We start from the raw sequence: 23,553 nt of genomic DNA, 5'->3' as shown, positions 1-23,553 counted from the left end.
TGGAGAAAACCCACGGGCCAATTCTTTTTAAAAAAATTTTATTTATAATTGACACATAATAATTGTACATATTTATGGGGTACAATGTGATGTTTCAATGCATGTATACATAGTATAATGATTAAACTGGGGTAATTACCATATCCATCACTTTCAACATTTATCACTTCTTTAGGGTGACAATGTTCACCAGCCTCAGTCTCCCAAAATGCTGGGATTACAGGCGTGGGCCACTGTGCTGGCTGGAAGCTTTTTAGAGATGCATAATCTTGAGCCCATCTCAGACTTGCAAAATCAGAATCTGCATTTTAACAAGATCCCCAGGTGATTCACATGTCCATTAAAATGTGAGAACCACTAATCTACTTCATAAGAATCTTGTAAGTAATTCAGTGAGATAATGTATATGAAAGACCCTGGCACAAAGGAGGTGATTAATAAATGGCAGTTTCCTTACATCAAAAGACCAAGATCTTAATTGGAGGGAAAAGTAGAACTGAGACTAAGCTCTTCCTGCATATAGATATCCTGGATCTTGGATACCTTCCTGCCTAACCAAGAGATTATGGAAATACTTAGTTCTTTCAGGAGTCGAGAAGAAAGAAATCAGGAAGCTAGGAAAGGTGAGAAGGAAATCACCTATTAGCACTCTATCGTAGTCTCAGATCTACTAATAAGGCATATAAACTTGGTAAAATCACTTACCTCTTGGGTCTTGGTTTCATCATCTAAAAGAAGAGGTTATATCAAGCAGAGTCCCAAGGATTTAAATTTTTAAAAAGAATAAAAAAGCCGGGCGTGGTGGCTCACGCCCGTAATCCCAGCACTTTGGGAGGCTGAGGCAGGAGGATCACAAGGTCAGGAGTTGGAGACCAGCCTGGTCAACATAGTGAAACCCCGTCTCTACTAAAAATACAAAAAAAAATTATCTGGGCGTGGTGGTGGGCGCCTGTAATCCCAGCTACTTGGGAGGCTGAGGCAGGAGAATCGCTTGAACCCTGGAGGCGGAGGTTGCAGTGAGCCGAGATTGTGCCACTGCACTCCAGCCCAGGCGACAGTGTGAGAATCCGTCTCAAAAAAAAAAAAAAAAAAAAAAAAAAAAGAAGAATAAAAAATAAAAAGAGGTTATATGAGATGATTTCTAAGATTTTTTTCTATATCTAAGATTCTATGATGTTATCATTGATTGATTATAATTAATTTCCAACTTTTGAATCTTTGAAAATTGAGGAACTATTCCTTGGTTCTTCAAGAAAGATCTCACTCTCCCCCGTAATCAGAGATTTTTAAGAACATCAGCACTAGGAAAACTCTATATTGCCACTTTCAGGATAAGTCAAAACCAGTTTTAGCCCTTAGCATCTTAAGGAGTCCCATAATGAAAATATGACTGGGAGGTGTAAAATGGAGTGCCGTTAACCTATTTTCTTGAGCTGCATTTGAACCTAGAATATATTATCTCTAAAGGAGGGATTGAGAATAAGAAACTTTATCTCCCTCTATGAAAACTTTTTACCTTATCACCAAAGTTCCTGAGCCATAGAGTAATATTTATTCAGAGCATAAAGTTAGCCACATCTGTAACACATTCTCTTTTACACAGGTGGTAAAAAAAAAAAATAATAAAAAAATAGTTCCATTCAAAGGCCAATGCCAGTGGATACCTTAATTTACATTTACTGGTATACTATTCTGTATACCAATAATATTTAAACCCCAACTCATGTTTAAACTCCTTGTAAACACAAATAGACTGCTTTTATATTTACCAAGGTACTGTGCTCAGCAGTTGCTCAGTAACTGACAAGCAACATGTTTTAGTGAAACCCACTCTTGTTGTATTGGAGGTCAATTCTGACCCAAAATTAATCAGCATTCAGAAGAGTAAATGAGGCCGTCATTCTTTGTTGTTGAGTTGATGCCATATCAGAGATAAAAATCATCTAAAAACCCTGTCTCCTCCTTTCTCCTATCGACATAATTGCATGAAAATCCAAAGGCAGAAAACAGCCTTTCCAATTCCTACTCTTACCCCTAACCCAGGCTTCTTTAATCCAGAGGCAATCAGGTGATTAAAACTCAGATCTGCAGTTAGACAGATTTTACCAGCTGAAAGACCTTGTGACTGTTACATACCCATAGAATGGAGATAATATCTACCTCACAGGGTTATTTTAAAGATAAAATGAAACAATGTATGCCTACACCAATACCTGACACTTAGCAAACATTCATTAAAGAGTAGCTATTATTATTTCACTAGAAACATATTTCAGTCTGGGTACTCTCTGGTACCTCCAGCAGAAAGTGAGAAGCAAGAAATACTCTTTGATATAACAGGTCTATATTCTGCTCACCTCGGTGAAGCCAATTTTAAAATTACTATTATCTGGATCATGGAGTGGACTTAACAATCTAGAATTGTCATTAGCTCACATCCTGCCCTCGTTAGTTCAGAGTTCGGTGAAAAGCATAAAGCTACTCATATCCAGTCAGTTCCAGCTATATGGAGCCTAAGAACATTTGACAGCCGGGCGCGGCGGCTCACGCTTGTAATCCCAGCACTTTGGGAGGCCGAGGCGGGCGGATCACGAGGTCAGGAGATCGAGACCACGGTGAAACCCCGTCTCTACTAAAAATACAAAAAATTAGCCGGGCGTGGTGGCGGGCGCCTGTAATCCCAGCTACTCGGGAGGCTGAGGCAGGAGAATGGCATGAACCCGGGAGGCGGAGCTTGCAGTGAGCTGAGATCGCGCCACTGCACTCCAGCCTGGGCGACAAAGTGAGACTCCGTCTCAAAAAAAAAAAAAAAAAAAAAAGAACATTTGACAAATACTTGTTGAGTGTTTATTTTGTGCTACAGAATGAAGCTTTATTATATTTTCCAGATGTGATTGGAAAATAATCTTTTCTAATTTGTGATAAAAATTAAATATAGATTTAGTTATACACAGTTAATGAATTACCTTACTGAAGAAAATGAAATTATTTGAAATTATAGCTTTTGAGAAAGTATTAATTCTACATCATACAAAAGGCTGGCATTTGGTATAACTTATAAAATAGGTATCTAGGCCAGGCGCGGTGGCTCATGCCTGTAATCCCAGCACTTTGGGAGGCTGAGGCGGGCGGATCACGAGGTCAGGAGTTCGAGACCAGCCTATCCAACATGGTGAAACCCCATCTCTACTAAAAATACAAAAAGTTAGCCAGGCGTGGTGGTGTGTGCCTGTAACCCCAGCTACTCAGGAGGCTGAAGCAGGAGAATTGCTTTTACCCAGGAGGCGGAAATTACAATGAGCTGAGATCATGCCATTGCACTCTCTCTGGCCTGGGTAACAGAGCGAGACTCCATCTCCAAAAAAAAAAAAAAAAAAAAAAAAGGTACCTAGGGTGGTCAATTTCCAGAGCCTGGCATTCATCATTTCTGCTACATCAGCATTTCTCAAAGTGTGGTTTAGAGACCCCTGGGGGATCCAGAGACCCTTTCAGTAGGTCTACAAGGTCAAAACTATCTTCATAATAATTCTATAATTTCATAAAAATCTATTCTCTCTCATGAGAGTACAGTGGAACTTTCCATAAGTTACATGACATATAACAACAGACTGAATGCAGACGCTGACATGAGACTACAGCTGCCAGATAGTTTCAAAAATGTTAAAATGCTACTCTTCTCACAGTTTTTTGTTTTGGAAAATAGTTATTTTTCATAAAATGTAATGAGTTCATTGTTATTTATTTATATTGAGACAGGGTCTCACTCTGCCACCCAGGCTGGAGTGCAGTGGTGTGATCACTGCTCACTGCAGCCTTGACTTCCTAAGCTCAAGCGATCCTCCCACCTCAGCCTCTCAAGTAGCTGGGACTACAGGTGTTGGCCATGCCCAGCTAATTAAAAAATTTTTTTTTGTAGAGACAGGGTTTCACCATGTTTCTTTCCCAGGCCATTGCTATTTTTAAATGAATAAATATGGGCTAGACATGGTGGCTAATGCCTGTTATCCTAGCACTTTGGGAGACTGAGACAGGTGTATCACTTGAGCCCAGGAGTTCGAGACCAGCCTGGGAAACATGGTGAAACCCTGTCTCTCCCCAAAACACAAAAGTTAGACAGGTGTGGTAGCTCATGCCTGTGGTCCCAGCAACTTGGGAGGTTGAGGTGGGAGGATCACTTGAGCCTGGGAGGTCGAGGCTGCAGGGCTGTGATTGCGCCACTGCACTTCAGCCTGTGTGATAGAGCCAGATCCTGTCTCAAAAATAAATAGGCTGTATGCGGTGGCTCATGCCTGTAATCCCAGCACTTCGGGAGTCTGAGGTGGGCAGACTGCTTGAGCTCAGGAGTTCAAGACCAGGCTGGCCAACATGGTGAAACCCCATCTCTGCCAAAAAATACAAAAATTAGCCAGGCATGGCGGCACATACCTGTAGTCCCAGCTGCTCAGGAGGCTGAGGTGAGAGGATCTCTTGTTGAACTCGGGAGACAGAGGTTGCAGTGAGCTGAGATCTCACCACTGCACTCCAGTCTGGGCGACAAAGCATACTCTGTCTCAATAATAAATAAATAAATAGGCCGGGAGTGGTGACTCAGACTTGTAATACCGGCACTTTGGGAGGCTGATGCAGGCTGATCACTTGAGGTCAGGAGTTTGAAACCAGCCTGGCCAACATGGCGAAATGCCATCTTCTACTAAAAATACAACAACAAAAAATTAGCCGGGCATGGTCGTGCACGCCTGTATTCCCAACTACTCATGTGGCTAAGGCAGGAGAATTGCTTGAACCCGGGAAGCGAAGGTTGCAGTGAGCCAAGATTGCGCTACTGCGCTCCAGTTGGGGTGACGGAGCGAGACTCCATCTCAAAAAAAAAAAAAAAAAAAAATATATATATATATATATATATATGTGTGTGTGTGTGTGTGTGTGTGTGTAGACATTTTATACATGTATAAATACATGTAGAAAACATGTACATTTTCCCCATTTTTTTTCTAAAACAGTAGACATTGATAGGTACTATCCACATAAACAAAAACTCTTTGGGATCCTTGAAAATTTTTTAAGATTGTAAAGGAGTCCTGAGATCATAGTTTGAAAACTGCTGTGCTAGATGATACTGAGAAATTATACTTTTAGTGTGGCTTTCTGTCTTCTCCAGGATCAATCCACATTTCAAAATAATTTGTCAGACAAGATTTTTCCTTTCCTGGCAGATTTTAGTAAGTAGGCATTTAGTGGTCTATAAAAAGAAGCTACTACTTTCCACCTGTAACTCCAAGAACACAAGTCTAGTGACCCATCCTAACAGTATTAGATTTGTCCTGCTTTGTAGAGATCATTTCACTCTGCCCTTTTCCTGCTCTCCAGATACATGGCAGCAGTTGACCTAAGCCTGGGTTAATTAGGATGAAATTACCTAGTGCTTTCACTTTTTCCTATCAAAGACAGGATGTATATTCACAATGCTACTTTTGTGATTCATTACACCACTGATGAATATGAATTATACACAAATAAAACCAAAGTCTAGATTAAGCTTCTCAACTCTTGTGGCAAGTAACACAAATGGGCTATACTTATGCTGAGATATTGATCTTAGCTCTCAGGGTGATCCATGGGGCCTTCGGGTAGCCAGAAACCTTTAGTCTGTAGTCTCTGGCCTCATATACCTTACTGTATAATGCAAATGTTATTTATGTATTTATTTAGAGACAGAGTCTCGCTCTGATGCCTAGGCCGAAGTGAAGTGTGGTGGCGTGATCTGGGCTCACTGCAACCTCCGCCTCCCGGGTTCAAGTAATTCTTGTGCCTCAGCCTCCCAAGTAGTAGCTGGGACTACAGGCGTGCACCACCATGCCCAGCTAATTTTTGTATTTTTAGTAGAGACGGGGTTTCACCACATTGGCCAGGCTGGTCTTGAGCTCCGGACCTCAAGTGATCTGCCTGCCTCGCCTCCCAAAGTGCTGGGATTACAGGTGTGAGCCAGCACACTCAGCCACAAATGTTATTTTTTATGTGTGCAGCAATATTTCCAGATTGAGAAGTACTAGCTTAGATCAATTTCTGGAAAAATATAAAGTGCCAAAGTAGACATATAAAAAGAACAGGAGTTTAAGACCAGTCTGGGCAACATGGTGAGACCCCGTCTCTATAAAAAATTTTAAAAATTAGCTGGGTGTGGTGGCATGTGCCCATGGTCCCAGCTACTGGGGAGGCTGAGGCAGGAGGACTTCTTGAGCCCAGGAGGAGGCTGCAGTGAGCCCTGATTGTGCCACTACACTCCAGCCTGGGTGACAGAGTGAGACGCCATCTCCAAAACATAAAATAATGAAATAAAAAAAAGTTTGGGAGTGAAAGATGAGTTGAGTTTTGTGTATGCTGAATCTGAAGTACCCATGGGACACTGAAATGGAACTGTCTAGGATGCAAATACACTTGGAAAAGGGGCTTGGGTATGATATACAGAGAGAGAGAAAGAACAGAATATACGAATACAAATGAATGAGAATATAAGTGGTAGCTAAATTTGTGGGGGTGGCTGTGATTACATATGAAAGGAATATAAACTTAAAAGAGAACTGAGGTCAGAACCCTGGATAACATCAGCATAAAAGGTGAATTTAGGGGACAGGAAGGTCAGAGGTGGAGTTGTATCAAATAAGGGAAAGACCAAGACAAGGACTTCCGTATCTACTAGATTTGGCAATTTTTGGAGATCTGTAGTAACCTTCACTAAAGAAATTCCAGTAAAATAAAGACTCTAAAACACAGCAGTGAGTTAAAGCAGTTAAAGATATAGGAGGAAAGAAGTAGAAATAGCCAAACCCTCAAGCATTTAGGCTAAGAAGAAAATGGAATGTCCTCAACTTTGGCATCAGAATCACTCAATCTAAACTAATCACATCTAAAACCAATCTCCCTGTGCTTTAGACCCACCCTTTACTGATCAGAAATTTCATTCTACTTATCCCTCCTTCTTTCTATTATCTTCAGCCTCACTCTCAACTTTTTTCTTCTCATCAGATCTTAAATATGCTCAAGTTTTTCACATCTTAAAACAGCCCTCCTGGTCCCTAGCACCCTCTGGCCTTCCCCAACCTCACAACTAAACTCCCACTCATTCCTCAACTCTCCTTTCTCTCCCCTCTGGCTTCTGTCCCTACACTCCACTGAAGCTGTTCTTGCCAAAGTTGTCAATGATCTCCATATTGTGAAAACAAATGGATGCTTTTCAGTCCTTTATCTTACTTGACCTTTCAGCAGCATTTTATTAGGTTGGTGCAAAAGTAATTGCCATTACTTTTAATGGCAAAAACCACAATTACTTTTGCACCAACCAAATACATTAATGACTAATCTCCTTCTTGAAATGCCCTTTTCTCTTCCTTACTGCCACTCTTCCTAGTCTTCTCCCTCTAACTCTTTGGCAGTGGAACTAGACTGCCTGGTAAGCACTGCTAGTTGAGTCACCTTGGACAAGTTCCTCTGTGCTTCAGTTCTCTCATCTGTAAAATGAGGATAACAGTAATGCCTACCTACCTCATAAACTTACTAAAGAGGATTCAAGCTTAGCACTTAGAACAATGCCTAGGACAAAGTAAACACTTATTAAACACCCACTTTGAGATGGAGTCTCCCTCTGTCACCTGGGCTAGAGTGCAATGGCACAATCTTGGCTCACTGCAACCTCCACCTCCCAGGTTCAATTCTGCCTCAGCCTCCCGAGTAGCTGGGATTACAAGTGCCCGCCACCACACCTGGCTAACTTTTGTATTTTTAGTAGACACGGGTTTCACCATGCTGGCCAGGCTGGTCCCGAACTCCTGGCCTCAAGTGGATTCACCCACCTCGGCCTCCCAAAGTGTTGGGATTACAGGCGTGAGTCGCCGTGCGCGGCCTATACCAACTACTAATATTATCAAATAACGTATGGCTGTCATTCCTCTATCTCCTTTGCAGTTTATTTTTCCTCTGCCTTTTCCTGAAACATGGTGTTTCCTCAGGGTTCACTTAGAGGTTCTTTTCGTACTCTACACGCTCACCCTCAGTAACCTCATTCAGTTACGGTAGAGGGTCTCAAAGTATGGACTGCAGATCCCTGAGGGTTCCTGAGGCACTCTCAGGGGCTCTACAAACTAAACTATTTTCATAACAATATTATTATTTGCCTTTTTCACTGTGTTGACATTTGCAGTGATTGTGCAAATCAATGGTAGGTAAAACATTATGGTACTTTAGACCAAATCAAGGTAGTGACACCAAACCATACTAGTAGTTACTATACTGTAGAGCTATGTCTTCTCAATTTTTAAAACATGCCAGTTTTGCTTAAGAATGTCCTTGATGAAGCACTACAAATTATTACTTTTATTAAATCTTGACCCTTGAATATATTTTTTAAAAGTATTCTGTGATTGGGCACAGTGGCTTATGCCTGTAATCCCAGCACTTTAGGAGGCTGAGGCAAGCAGATCACTTGAGGTCAGGAGTTCGAGACCACCCTGGCCAACATAGTGAAACCCAGTCTCCACTTATTCTGTGATAAAATGGATGTACCCAAAAGGCACTTCTGATGCATACCAAAGTATATGGCTCTCAAGGAAAACCATTTGTATGACTATTGCAAGCTGAATAAACTAAGTCGCTTTTTCCATAGAATACCACTTTTACCTGAAAGGACTGACAAACTAACGTTATTCAGCTCTGAGTATTTAGCAAACACTTTCTCAAAAATAAATGAGGCCAGATGCAGTGGCTCATGCCTGTAATCCCAGCACTTTGGGAGGCGGAGGCGGACGGATCACCTGAGGTCAGGAGTTTGAGACCAGCCTGGCCAACATAGTAAAACCCCATCTCTACTAAAAATATAAATATTAGCCGGGCGTGGTGGTGGCCGCCTGTAATCCCAGCTACTCGGGAGGCTGAGGCAGGAGAATTGCTTGAACCCAGAAGGCGGAGGTTGTAGTGAGCTGAGATCCTGCCACTGCACTCCAGCCTGGGCGACAGAGCAAGACTTTGTCTCAAAATAATAATAATGATAGTAATAATTATAATAAGTGAGCCCGTCATTTCAAGAAAAGCATTGTTGCCAATGATAAAATTCAAGCTTTCAAGTGAAACTTAGAATGTTTAGAAAACTTTTACCTGCCTTTCAGCCTGACAACTTCTCAATACTTAAGACTTTTCTGATGAGATTAGTTATAATGAGATAAACTAATATGATTTTTTTTTTTTTTTCTGAGACGGAGTCTCACTCTGTTGCCAGGCTGGAGTGCCGTGGCATGATCTTGGCTCACTGCAACCTCTGCCTCCTGGGTTCAAGCGATTCTCCTGCCTCAGCCTCCCGAGTAGCTGGGACTAGAGGCATGCACCACCACGTCCAGCTAATTTTTGTATTTTTAGTAGAGACGGGGTTTCACCATGTTGGCCGGGATGGTCTCAATCTCTTGACCTCGTGATGCGCCCACTTTGGCCTCCCAAAGTGCTGGGATTACAGGCAAGATTTTTAAATATTGTATAATGTCACATATTGACATGTGGGACATTTGCATAACTGAATGAACCAGTATTTTCCAAATGATGGATACATGATGTCCATTCAAACTGTAATATAGGCCAGGCATGGTGGCTCACGCCTATAATCCCAGCACTTTGGGAGGCTGAGGCAGGCAGATCACCTGAGGTCAGGGGTTTGAGACCAGCCTGGCCAATATGGTGAAACCCCATCTCCACTAAAAATACAAAATTAACTGGGCGTGATGGCGCATACCCATAATCCCAGCTACTTGGAAGGCTGAGGCAGGAGAATCATTTGAACCTGGGAGGCAGAGGTTGCAGTGAGCTGTGACTGCACCATTGGACTCCAGCCTGGGCGATAAGAGCGAAACACCACCTCAAAACAACAACAACAAAACACAATGAACACAGAACAATGGATTTTAACATAATAAAATGAAAAGCTCATTAATATGGCTTCAGATTCTACCTAGCAATCAACGTTTAAGAAACTGCTACTTGTGGCTGGGCGTGGCACACCTGTAATCCCAGCACTTTGGGAGGCCGAGGCAGGCAGATCACGAGGTCAAGAGATCTAGACCATCCTGGCCAACACGGTGAAACCCCATCTCTACTAAAAATGCAAAACTTAGCTGGGTATGGTGGCACATGCCTGTAATCCTAGCTACTCGGGAGGCTGAGGCAGGAGAATCGCTTGAACCAGGGAGTCGAAGGTTGCAGTGAGATCGCGCCACTACACTCCAGCCTGGGAACAGAGCAAGACTCCATCTCAAAACAAGACAAAACAAAACAAAAAACTGCTACTTGTGTTTTGGTGTAGTATCAAAGATAAATATCAAATTATTTGAAAGGGCTATTAAAATACTTCCTGCTTTTCAATGACAAAGCTGTGTGAGGCCATCTTTTCTTCATATACTTCAATCAAAACAATGTATCAGAAGAGATTGAATGCAGAAGCTGCTAGGATAATCCAGCTGTCTTCTATTAAGCCAGATATTAAAGAGATTTGCAAAAATGTAAAATCAATGCTGTTCTTCTATTTTTTCTTTTGGAAAATAATATTTTTCAAAAGGCTTATTTATGTTAACATGTAAATCAATTTATTATTATTTTTTGTCTATTTTCTCCCTTTTTGTGGAGAACGAGGTCTTGCTATGTTACCCACACAGGTCTTGAGCTCCTGAGCTCAAGCTATCCTCCTGTCTCTGCCTCCCTAAGTGCTGGGATTACAAGTGTGAACCCCTGCACCTGGCCTGTTGTTATTTTTAATGAATTAATAAGCATTTCTTAAATTTCTTTTTGAGACAGAGTTTCGCTCCGTCACCCAGGCTGGAGTGCAGTGGCGCTATCTTGGCTCACTGCAACCTCTGCTCTCAGGTTCAAGTGATTCTCCTGCCTCAGCTGCCCAAGTAGCTGGGACTATAGGCGTGCACCACCATGCCTGGTTAATTTTTGCATTTTTAGTAGAGACGGGGTTTCACCGTGTTGGCCAGGCTGGTCTTGAACTCCTGACCTCAGGTGATCCACCCACCTAGGCCTCCCAAAGTGCTGGGATTATAGGGGTGAGCCATCGTGCCCGGTCAGCATTTCTTAAATTTCTCAATTTTAATTTAACATATGGTAAAGTTGATGGGTATATGTAACCCACATAAACAAAAGCTCCTTGGAGTCCTCAGTAATTTTTAAAAGTGAAAAACAATCCCTGAGAACAAAAAGTTACAATGTATTCTTCTGAGTAAATTCTTAAAAGAAGAGGATTCCTTGTATACAAGGTATTGCACTTTTCAAGATACCTATACCACCAAACCCAACATTTCTTGCATGGTCTGTGCTCAAGTGATCTTTGCAGTTTCCTTTGAGGGCCATTAAAAAAAAAAAAATGCCAGGCACAGTGACTCAGGCCTGTAATCCCAGCACTTTGGGAGGCCGAGGCAGGTGGATCACGAGGTCAGGAGATCGAGACCATCCTGGCTAACAGGGTGAAACCCCATTTCTACTAAAAATACAAAAAAATTAGCCAGGCGTGGTGGCAGGCGCCTGTAGTCACAGCTACTCAGGAGGCTGAGGCAGGAGAATGGCATGAACCCGGGAGGCAGAGCTTGCAGTGAGCCGAGATTGCGCCACTGTACTCCAGCCTGGGCGACAGAGCGAGACTCCATCTCAAAAAAAAAAAAAAAAAAAAAAAAAAAAAAATTGGCCCAGCCTGGGCAACACGGTGAAATCTTGTCTCTACAAAAAATATAACAATTAGTGGCCGGGCATGGTGGCTCACGCCTGTAATCCCCAACACTTTGGGAGGCCAAGGCAGGTGGATCGCCTGTGGTCAGGAGTTTGAGACCAGCCTGACCAATATGGTGAAACCCCGTCTCTACTAAAAATACAAAAATTAGCTGGGTGTGGTGGCACACCTGCAGTCCCAGCTACTCGGAGGCTGAGGCAGGAGAACTGCTTAAACCTGGGAAGCAGAGGTTGCAGTGAGCTGAGATCGTGCCACTGCACTCCAGCCTGGGTGACAGAGCGACATTCTGTCTCAAAAAAAAAAAAAAAAAAAGGCCGGCCGTGGTGGCTCATGCCTGTAATCCCAGCACTTTGGGAGGCTGAGGTGGGTGGATCACAAGGTCAGGAGATCGAGACCATCCTGACTAACACGGTAAAACCTCGTCTCTACTAAAAATACAAAAAAAAATTAGCCGGGTGTGGCGGCGTGCGCCTGTAGTCCCAGCTGCTGGGGAGGCCAAGGCAGGAGAATGGTGTGAACCTGGGAGGCAGAGCTTGCAGTGAGCCAACATCACGCCACTGCACTCCAGCCTGGGTGACAGAGCAAGACTCCGTCTCAAAACAAACAAACAAAAAAACTATATATATATATAAAACAATTAGTAGCCAGGTGTGGTGGCATGCACCTCTGGTCCCAGCTACTGGGAGGCTGAGGTGGGAGGATTGTTTGAGCCAGGAGGTGGAGGCTGTAGTGAGTCATGATCATGCCATTGCATTCCAGCGTGGCTGACAGAGTGAGGCTTAATACATACTTAAAAAATTTATCAGTATTAGTTTTTAATAGAGAAAATATTGATAGATATAACTCATATAAACAAAAGCTATTTGGGGTCTTCAATAATTTTTTAAAATATAAAGGAGTCCTGAGAGCAAAAGATTTGAGAACCCACTGCTGTACAGCATAGGAATCTCAGGAGTCAAAAAGGGAATTATGTAGCTGGGCCTGTAGTTCCAGCTACCATGGAGGCTGAGGCAGGTGGACTGATTGAGGCCAGGAGGTCAAGGCTGTAGTGACATCAGCCCTGTGAATGGCCACTGAATTCCAGCCTGGGTAATTGTGATGGTTAATACTGAGTATCAGCTTAACTGGATTGAAGAATGCAAAACACTCATCCTGCACATGTCTGTGAGGGTGTTGCCAAAGGAGATTAACATTTGAGTCAGTGGGCTGGGAAAGGCAGAGCCACCCTTAATCTGGGTGGGCACCATCTAATCAGCTGCCAGCATGGCAAGCAGGCAGAAAAACATGAAAAGACTAGACTGGCCTAGCCTCCCAGCCTACATCTTTCTCTCGTGCTGGACTCTTCCTCCCCTCAAACATCGGACTCCAAGCTCTTCAGTTTTGGGACTTGGACTGGCTTTCCTTGCTCCTCAGCGTGCAGACGGCCTATTGTGGGACCTTGTGACAGTGTGAGTTAATACTTAATAAACTCCCCTTCATATATATATCCATCCTATTAGTTCTGTCCCTCTAGAGAACCCTGACTGATACAGTAATATAGCAAGATTCCATCTCTTAGGAAGGAAAATTTAAAAAAAAAGTAATTACTGTACTAGAGTCGCAACATCTCAAGCAGAAGTAGGTTTCAGAGTGATTCATTCAATAAACACTTACTGAATAGCTAATATGAATGTACAAAGCACTGCATTAGATACCTACAGTTTCATGGGGGAGACAAGTCCATAAACAGAGCCCAATCTGAAGGTCTTTCCCCAAAAATAAGGCAGTTCATTCAAGATCTCTGAAGTGGTTCTCTTCAAATTCCAGCTGTGACCTGACAAACGTTTCTGACATTATTCACTTTACCTAGATCCTTGACTTCATTAAAGGCATACAACGGAGAATATTAGATGAGGAAAAAAGAAATTGTCCAAAAAAAAAAAAAAGATCAAACCTGAAACAATAATTGACACTATCTAGACAGAAGCAAAATAATCTACTGTAGGCCAGGCATGGTGATTCATGCCAGTAATCTCAGCACTTTGGAAGGCCGAGGTGGAAGCATCACTTCAGCTCAGGAGTTCAAGACCAGCCATGGCAAAACCTCATCCCTACAAAAAATACAAAAATTAGCCAGGCACAGTGGCACATGCCTGTAGTCCCAGCTTCTTGGGAGGCTGAGGTGGCAAGATGGCTTGAGCCAGGGAGGTGGAAGTTGCAGTGATACCAGATTGTGCCACTGCACTCCAGCTTAGGTGACAGAGCGAGACCATGACCAAAAAAAAAAAAAAAAAATCTGTAATAGATGTTTTTCTCAAGGAATGCATGTAGATTGTATATTTTTGTAAATCCAATCATTCTAATGTACTAGAAGAATTCTACTGAGAGGACACTAAAGTGAATTCAGGCCAAAGTGGTAGGGTAAACCCACTTGTTCCTTTCATTAAACATATTTACCTTTTTTCAATGGATAATTATACAACTTAATGCATTTGCTTAAAATAGAAACACAAACACACATAAGGGATAACCACTGATTTTGTTGCTCTCTCCAGGGTAGAAATCATGGTTTATTCACCTTTTAATCCTTGGCACATAGTTTGATACCTTTTTATTTATTTATTTTTACATTTATCTTGTCCAACTTCTAAAACCATCACATATAGTTTGATATGACATATCCTAAGCTTTCAATAAATAGATGTTGAAGAATGAACAGATGAACAAATGGGTGAAAACTTAATTCTCAACTAAGAGGCAAAGTGTTTCATGGAAGTGTGCCACTTGTAAGGATGAAATTAAAACTCAGCCTTATCCTCCTGGGTCATCAGATAACCTACCAGCTTGGTGTTTATCAAGTGTAGGAGATGACTGATTTCTGGGGAATCAGTAGATATTCAAGTTAACCGATTTCAGTCTATAACTGGAGATTGCCCTAAACACAACCATAACAATCTGATTTAGTTTGAGACACTTTATGCCTGTAATTGCGACTGCTTACTAATGCTGACAATACCCAAAAACTAAAAACTACAAGGAATATCCTTACAAGAAATCTTGTATTTTCCAGAAGAGATATAGTAAGAGTGTGATTATTCTCAATGCCTTATCAGAGCTATGCAGTTCTGCATGGACATTTACCTACTTGACAAACTTTCTTATAGATCATTAACACCGAGAAGATAGATGTAAAAAGGCAAAATTATAGAGCAATGCTTGGCTAGAAGCAACTGTCAATCAAAGATTACTCAAGCGGCCGGGCGCGGTGGCTCACACCTGTAATCCCAGCACTTCGAGAGGCCGAGGCGGGAGAATCATGAGGTCAGGAGATAGAGACCATCCTGGCTAACACGGTGAAACCCCATCTCTATTAAAAATACAAAAAATTAGCCAGGTGTGGTGGCGGGCGCCTGTAATCCCAGCTACTCGGGAGGCTGAGGCAGGAGAATGGTGTGAACCCGGGAGGCAGAGCTTGCAGTGAGCCGAGATCCCGCCACTGCACTGCAGCCTGGGCGACACAGGGCGAGACTCTGTCTCAAAAAAACAAAAAATTACTCAAAATAGAATATGACCAGTCACTTGAATATTTCAGAAAATAATTTACATTTAAAAATCTTATTTTTACTAAAATGTCTTAGATTCATTATTTAAAGGAACATCTAATACCTTTGCATCATCTTTTGATCCTAAAAAGTATATCAAATGTGAATTTACATTAAAATTATTTTCTCAATTATTATTAATATTGTCTGAATTACTGTCATCACCATCCAACAGAAATATAATGTGAGTCACATATGTAATTTAAAATTTTCTTTTCTTTTTTGAGACAGGGTCTCGCTCTGTTGCCCAGGCTGGAGTGCAATGGTGCGATCTTGGCTCGCTGCAACCTCCACCTCACAGGTTCAAGCGATTCTCCTGCCTCAGCCTCCTGAGTAGCTGGGATTACAGGTGCCTACCACCACACCCAGCTAATTTTTGTATTTTTAGTGATGGGGTTTCACCATGTTGGTCAGGCTGGTCTCGAACTCCTGACCTCAGGTCATCTGCCCACCTCAGCCTCCCAAAGTGCTGGGATTATAGGCATTAGCCACCGTGCCCAGCCTGTAATTTAAAATTTTCTAATATCCACATTTTAAAAAGTGAAAAAGAAACAAGTGAAATTAATGTTGACAATGTATTTTGTTTAACTTGATATGTCAAAAGTACTGTCAATATGTAATCAATTAAAAATTGAGACCGGGTGTGGTGGCTCACACCTGTAATCCCAGCACTTTGGGAGGCCGAGGTGGGTAGATCACCTGAGGTCAGGAGTTCGAGACCAGTCTGGCCAACATGGCAAAACCCCATCTCTACTAAAAATACAAAAATTAGCTGGGCGTGGTTGTACACACCTGTAGTCCTAGCTACTCAGGAGGCTGAGGCAGGAGAATCGCTTGAACCCAGGAGGCGGAGGTTGCAGTGAGCTGAGATTGTGCCACTGCACTCTAGCCTGGGTAACAGAGCGAGACTCTGTCTCAAAAAAAAAAAAAAAGAAAAGAAAAAAAAAGAAAAGAAAAAAGGAAATAAATGGAAACATGCACAAGAAAATGAATCACTACTCTTGTTGTCAGTTACATGACAGGCCAGCGAATGAGTCTGTTCAATCCCCACTGAGAGAATGGCATTGAGAGGGCTCTTTAGACACCCCAGTGAGGTTGCCTTGAAGTAATAAGAGAGAAGAGGGGATTGGAATAATGAATAAGCAGCGGTGAAAGCTCTCAGCTATCTCCTGTATAATTCGCAAAATTACTTTCTTCTGGCAACATAAAGCTCCTATTATAGTACCGTATTTAAAATAAATGAACCTATATAGATCTGATGGTATCAATATTGTCTCAAACTCCTACTTGATCCCAGGGAAAATATGCTCAAGGGACAAAATACTAAGTTTCAAACAATTTTATCTTTAAGATTCAGTTTAAGTCAGATCCAAGAGGCCTACTTGGACTTGGACCACACCTTGGACTATTCTTTCCCTAATCAGCACACAATATTCAAAGAAGCAACAAGTGGAAGACTTTCTTATCTCTCTTTCGATAGGTAACAGTGGGTAGCCTGAGTGTGTGTAAGAGGAAAGGGGAGAAAGAGAAGCTGTAGAAAAGTGTACAACATGCAAACATAGTATGGTGAAATTTAACAACAGAAACAAAGAAATTATAATTTCACCTCTCTTAAGCCAAATATCTATTTCAGATTGAAGAATTAGATTCTGGGTTACTCCTCAGGGCATCTGAGTGGACAAGAATAGACCCTTCTCAATCATTCTGTAAATACTCACATGCTGCACTGAGGCACTGTGCAAGAGTACAGTCCACTGCAATGAACCAGTCAACAGAGGCCCACAAAGGCAAGCCTCTGTGCTTTGGTGGGTAATAATCACCTTTCTGCAGTTCTTTAACAAAATAGCTAAATATGCTTAACTTATGGTCAGATGGCTTTCCAAGTCATCCCCATCAGGTGAGGCTACAGTTCTCTATAGGGAATATGGAAACTTAAAAAATATTTAATAAATGCTCAGTGTGGTTGATGAGAAGGAAGAGAAAGTAAGACCAAATTGTACCCTCTATATTTATTCTTTGGGAGATTCCTGAAACACAAATAGAGACTATGTATCTAGGCACATAGAGTAAGATGCATTTAAATATGCAATGATATGAAACAAACAAACAAAGCAAAGTTGGCCAGATGCGGTGGCTCACGCCTGTAATCCTAGCACTTTGGGAGGCCGAGGCAGGTGGATCACTTGAGGCTGGGAGTTGAAGACCGGCCTGGCCAACATGGCAAAACCCTGTCTCTACTAAAAATATGAAAATTAGCTGGCTGTGGTAGTGTGTGCCTGTACTCCTAGCTACTCGAGAGGCTGAGGCATGAGAACTGCTTGAACCTGGGAAGCAGAGGCTGCAATGAGCTGAGATCAAGTCACTGCATTCCAGCCTGGGTGAGAGAATGAGACTCCGTCTCAAAAAAAGAAAAAAAAAAAAGCAAAGTTCAAGTTAAAAGGATAATGTTAAATAACTAAGAACAGGATGAATACAGATTTGTTCTTCTTCTTCTTCTTTTTTTTTTTTTTTGAGACAGAGTCTCACTCTGTTGCCCAAGCTGGAGTGCAGTGGCATGATCTCAGCTCACCGCAACCTCCGCCTCCTAGGTTCAAGCGATTCTCCTGCCTCAGCCTCCCGAGTAGCTGGGACTTAAGGCGCGTGCCACCACACCCAGCTAATTTCTTGTATTTTTAGTAAAGACAGGGTTTCACCATGTTGGCGAGGCCGGTCTCGAACTCCTGACCTCAGTTAATCCACCTGCCTTGACCTCCCAAAGTGCTGGGATTATAGGCGTGAACCACCATGCCTGGCTGATTTGTTCCTTTTTTTTTTTTTAAATGTATATGAAGTGTGTAACAGGAAGTAAATTTGTTCTTCAAATACTAGAATACTAGAACAAGAGGTTAAATCTTAACACTTGAAAGGGGGTTTAAGGAATAGGAAAAGATGAACGGCCCTATCAGTGAAAGAGAACTGGGCTGGGGAAAAAGACCAGTTGTATGTTGCAACCTCTAAAAAGCTGAAGGATGTTTCTAAGCCTTAGTAACTGTCTGTAAAAGGAGGTCGGAGTTCTAGCTTTTAGCAGTCTATGATTACTACATAAATCATTTCTAAAAAACTAAATAGGTAGGATTTTAGAATGAGAAAAGGTATGCAAGTATTCTGGGCTCTGAAAAAAAGAGAAAATGTAGGAAAGATGACTAATTGTCCCAATATACCTCTTTATTTCTCTCTCTCTCTCTCCTTTTTTTTTTTTTTTTGTGATAGAGTCTCGCTCTATTGCCTAAGCTGAAGTGCAGTGGTGTGATCTTGGCTCACTGCAACCTCCACCTCCCGGGTTCAAGAGATTCTCCTGCCTCAGCCTCCCAAGTAGCTGGGATTATAGGCACATGCCATCACGCCCAGCTAATTTTTGTATTTTTAGTAGAGATGGGGTTTCACCATGTTAGCCAGGTTGGTCTCGAACTCCTGACCTCAGGTGATCAGCCCGTCTCAGCCTCCCAAAGTGCTGGGATTACAGGCATGAGCCACTGCGCCCGGCCTCTCTTTCTTTAAGAGACAGGGTCTCACTCCTTTGCCCAGGCTGGAGTGCACTGGTGCTATCATAGTTCATTGCAGCTTTGAACTCCTGGGCTCAAGCCATCTTCCTGCATCAGCCTCCTGAGTAGCTGGGACTACAGATGCATGCCACCACATCTGGCTAACATTTTTATTTTTTGTAGAATCAGGGTCTCGCTATGTTGCCCAGGCTGATCTCAAACTCCTGGTCTCAAGCAATTCTCTCACCTTGGCCTCCAAAGTGTTGGGATTACAGGTGTGAGCCACCATGCCAGGCCCCAATATTTATTTATTTTTGAGACGGAGTGTCGCTCTGTTGCCCAGGCTGGAGTCCAGTGGCACGATCTCAGCTCACTACAACCTCCACCTTCCAGGTTCAAGCCATTCTCCTGCCTCAGCCTCCCAAGTAGCTGGGATTACAGGCGCCCGCCACTACGCGGGGCTATTTTTGTACTTTTAGTAGAGATGAGATTTCATGTTGTTGGCCAGGCTGGTCTCAAACTCCTGACCTCAAGTGATCTGCCTGCCTCGGCCTCCCAAAGTGCTGGGATTACAGGTGTGAGCCAGCATGCAAGGCCATGCCCCGATATTTTTGATATGCCTTCTATTGCATTCTACAAGTGGCTCTAGGCCAGGGGCAGTGGCTCATGCCAGTAATCCCAAAACTTTGGGAAGCTGAGGCAGGAGGATGGCTTGAAGCCAGGAGCTCAGGCCTCTACAAAAATTTATTTTATTTATTTTTCTGAGACAGGGTCTCACTCTGTCACCCAGGCTGAAGTACAGTGGTTTGATCATGGCTCACTGCAGTCTCAACCTCCCGGGTTCAAGCAATCCTCCTGCCTCAGCCTCCCAAGTAGATGAGACTAGAGACTATAGGCATGCACCATCACACCCAGCTAATTTTTAAATTTTTTTGTAGAGACAAGGTTTCACCATGTTGCCAAGGCTGGTCTCAAACTCCTAGGCTCAAGTGATCTGCCCTCCTCGGCCTCCCAAAGTGCTGGGATTACAGGCATGAGCCACCATGCCCAGCCTCTACAATTTTTTTTTTTTTTTTTTTGAGACAGAGTTTTCCTCTGCTGCCCAGGCTGGAGTGCAACAGTGTGATCTTGGCTCACTGCAACCTCTGCCTCTCCAACTCAAGCAATTCTCATGCCTCAGCCTCCTGAGTAGCTGGGATTACAGGCATGTACCACTATGCTCAGCTAATTTTTATATTTTTAGTAGAGATGGGGTTTCACCATGTTGGCCAGGCTGGTCTCGAACTCCTGGCCTCAAGTGATCTCCCTGCCTCGGCCTCCCAAAGTGCTGGGATTACAGGTGTGAGCCACCATGCCCCGCTCCCCCAATTTTTTTTTTTTTTTTTTTTTAATTAGCTGGGCATAGTGGTGTGCACCTATGGTCCTGGCTACTTGGGAGGCTGAGGTGGGAGGATTGCTTGAGCCAAAGAGGTCGAGGCTGGAGTGAGCTTCGTGCCACTGCAGTCCAGCCTGGGTGAGACTGAGACCCTGTCTCAAAAACAACAATAAGAGTGGAGTGGTCTATTTTCTTTATGGAAGACCAGAACGGTAAAAGAGGAATTGGCAATTCAGCAGTGAATTATATTACTGAGGTAATGGGTCTTAAAAGAAACAAAATAGCAAGAGTGCTTCTAGGGTTAAACTTTCCTAAGAGCAAACATGAGACAAACAAGGTGCCTGTCCTTACTAGCCAAGAATTATCATACTAGAATGCTTTCAGCTCAGTATTCCCATCCACCTGTACTCCTCTGACACTGGAGCACCATAGAAACACTCAGATAGAATTCCCACAGGTAAAGGATCCCTTCCAGCAGCTCTGCCAGGGGATATATGTCTTCAGCCATCTGAGGGAACACTTTGGAATCTCAAGAGATACGTAAGTTTATATAAAATGGGTGTTTATAAGCAACAAACTATTTCCTCTTATTACTAACATGGGGAAATTTCCATATTGGCACATATTTATATGAAAAGCAGAGATGTTTTTCTATGAAAATCACCTTTTAAAAAAAAATTTTGTCCTGACTTGTGTATTTTCCTTTGTAGTGATTACATTGCCTTCCTCCTTTTTTTTTTTGGCCCTCATATACAGAGACTATCGAAGAGAGTACCTGGATCTAGTTTATTCCAAAGACAGACAAGCAGTTTGTGCCTCCACTCCAGGATGACTAAATACAACGATTACACATAAAAAGACAAAACAAGGCCGGGCGCGGCGGTTCACGCTTGTAATCCGAGCACTTTGGGAGGCCGAGGCGGGCGTATTACGAGGTCAGGAGATCGAGACCATCCTGGCTAAGACGGTGAATCCCCGTCTGTACTAAAAATACAAAAAATTAGCCGGACATGGTGGCGGGCGCCTGTAGTTTCAGCTACTCGGGAGGCTGAGGCAGAAGAATGGCGTGAACCCGGGAGGCGGAGCTTGCAGTGAGCTGAGATCGCGCCACTGCACTCCAGCCTGGGCGACAGAGCGAGACTCCATCTCAAAAAAAAAAAAAAAAAAAATGAAAAAAAGAAAACCTTGCTACACCAAGTTCCTGAGGGCCAAGGAAAGCCATTTAGATCTTTGGGTTTCATTTGCTTCACTTAAGCATCTTTATTTTTGCACTTGAACGTCTGGCAGAGCATTTTGATGATGATGCACAAATACTACGAATAAATGGATGCGTGACTAGCTAAATAGAACACAAGATTTTGAAAGACTTGAGTCAAAAACAGTAGGCAAATCAAAGAAGCAATCCCAAACAGATGCTATCTTTCAGAAATTAACAGATTATTTCACCTGCAACATATTCCCATCCTAGAAAGGGCATTCCTGCATTACAATCATTTATGCTTGGATAAAGGCAAAACGAACAGATGTCCAAGAACCACCCTCATTACCTGGCCTATGGCAGAAACATGTCTCCTTTCTTGGAGTCTGAGTAGACTTGATCAAAATCACCCACAGGTATAAATTCACATTATAATATCACACACCAAAGCCTCAGTGAATATCTTTATCTTGGACAAACATATGATCCATTCACTTAAAGGTGAAATCACGTGGTTGAACAAAGTATATTGCAATTCTGCTAAACTCATTTAGAAGCTGGCTTAAGGCCGGGTGCGGTGGCTCACGCCTGTAATCCCAGCACTTTGGGAGGCAGAGGCGGGCGGATCACTTGAGGTCAGGAGTTACAGACCAGCCTGGCCAACATGGCGAAACCCGGTCTCTACTAAAAATACAAAAAGTAGCCAGGGCGTGGTGGCGCCTGCCTGTAATTCCAGCTACTCGGGAGGCTGAGGCAGGAGAATCGCTTCAACAGGGGAGGCGGAGGTCGCGGTAAGCCGAGATCGTGCCATTGCACGCCAGCCTGGGCAACAAGAGCGAAACTCTGTCTCAAAAAAAAAAAAAAAAAAAAAAAGAATCTGGCTCAATATAGCTGTCCTCTGATAAAGCCCTGTGGCTCTCCTCCATGCCTTCGAACACTCCTCCTTCCATTTCAGGCCCCAAGGCCTGTTCTGCAACTAATCTGACATCTTTCCATTACTTTGGAAGCCTAGGGCTCCACCACACCCTATCCCAACCAGATTTCTACCCTCCTACCAACAAACGTGCATGAGTTGACATACCAAACCAACTCTTAGGGCCAAACTAATCCTGTTCCCCCCAATTCTCGGAAACTCAAGCGTCCTAACAAATCTTAAGAGTCTGATGAGTCCATTCCTTTCCCTTGGAACGTCTGGCCCTTGCGTTGACCCCTCGGCTTCCATGGTCACAACTAGCTCTGGTTCTCCTGGCCCCTTCCTATCCCTCTCTTCGGGGCCTCTGCCAGAGCTCACACTGAACCTGTTTCCTCATCTGTAGGACCCTTGGAGGTTGGGAGGAGGCCTATATAACCCCCCCAATCCAACTCCGGATCTAACATTGAAGGGTCCCAGCATTCCCCTAGACCCTCACTCTTTCTCTTGCCCACGCCCCAAACTCCTTCTCCATCTAGGCTACCACCTCGCCCACGCGCCTAGCATCACCCGCCGCGGCCCAAGCTCCCCCAGCCCCTGCTTCCGGGCTTTCCTTGCAGTTCTGCTTCCGGCCCTCGGCCCTTCCCACAGCGGGGCGCCCCCGGCCCGCGCCCGGCCCCCGAGCCGCTCGCTCCCGGGCTCTCACCGCTCGAAGAGCAGCCTCACGAAGAAGATGCCCGCCGCCAGCGGGAACACCGAGAGGATGTGCCGGCCGCGGGGGTAACCGTAGCCGTCGGCCGGCCCCTCCAGATCAGCCCAGCTCACGTTCTCGGGTAGCCAGAAGCGCTCGCTCCACAGCCAGCCCCACAGCAAGCTTAGGGGTCCCTGCGCTGTCGCCATCTTACGCCCACCCCGAAACCACCGCCGCCACAAGCGTCAGCTGCCGCCACAGCCAACGGAACCCGCGGGGAGGCGGCCCCAGGGCGGGGCCCGGCCGGCGGCCACCCCCTTCCGGCCCCTTCTGGTCACTGCCACGGATCCGCCCGCCTCCCTGGCAGGGCCGGGCCTCTTCACCGCCCATCTCTCCTCCCGGCCCATTTCCCTCACTGCAACCCGGGGACCGCCTCCGGGGATCCACGCCCCTTCCCGAGCCTCTGACTCGCCCAGCCCGGCCCTGGGACCACGCCTCGGGCGGCCCTGGGCCCGCCCTCTT

The 23,553-nt window shown here is 43.9% G+C and overlaps 1 protein-coding gene across 12 annotated transcripts in view; it reads right to left on the bottom strand.

Annotated features, from left to right (window-relative positions):
• Positions 1-23,375, bottom strand: part of CERS5 (ceramide synthase 5) — a 37,535-nt gene extending 14,160 nt beyond the window's left edge. For 8 of the 12 annotated variants that reach the window (XR_010148304.1, XR_010148303.1, XM_016923424.3 and 5 more), the window contains exon 1: positions 23,047-23,375. Coding sequence is in view for 9 of the 12 variants with exons in the window: in XM_016923424.3 (XP_016778913.1) it covers positions 23,047-23,240 (194 nt within the window). In the remaining 3 variants the exon portion in view is untranslated. Of the gene's footprint in view, positions 1-139; positions 302-705; positions 907-23,046 lie in introns of those variants that run through there. The other 4 variants (XM_016923429.4, XM_054664254.2, XM_063786680.1 and 1 more) reach the window with 3 other exon arrangements.
• Between the last annotated feature and the right edge of the window lie 178 nt (positions 23,376-23,553).

Source organism: Pan troglodytes, chromosome 10 (assembly GCF_028858775.2).
Source record: "Pan troglodytes isolate AG18354 chromosome 10, NHGRI_mPanTro3-v2.0_pri, whole genome shotgun sequence".
Taxonomy (NCBI): Eukaryota; Metazoa; Chordata; class Mammalia; order Primates; family Hominidae; genus Pan; species Pan troglodytes.
The sequence above is the reverse complement of the archived record's forward strand: the minus strand, read 5'-3'. Positions and strand labels throughout refer to the sequence as shown.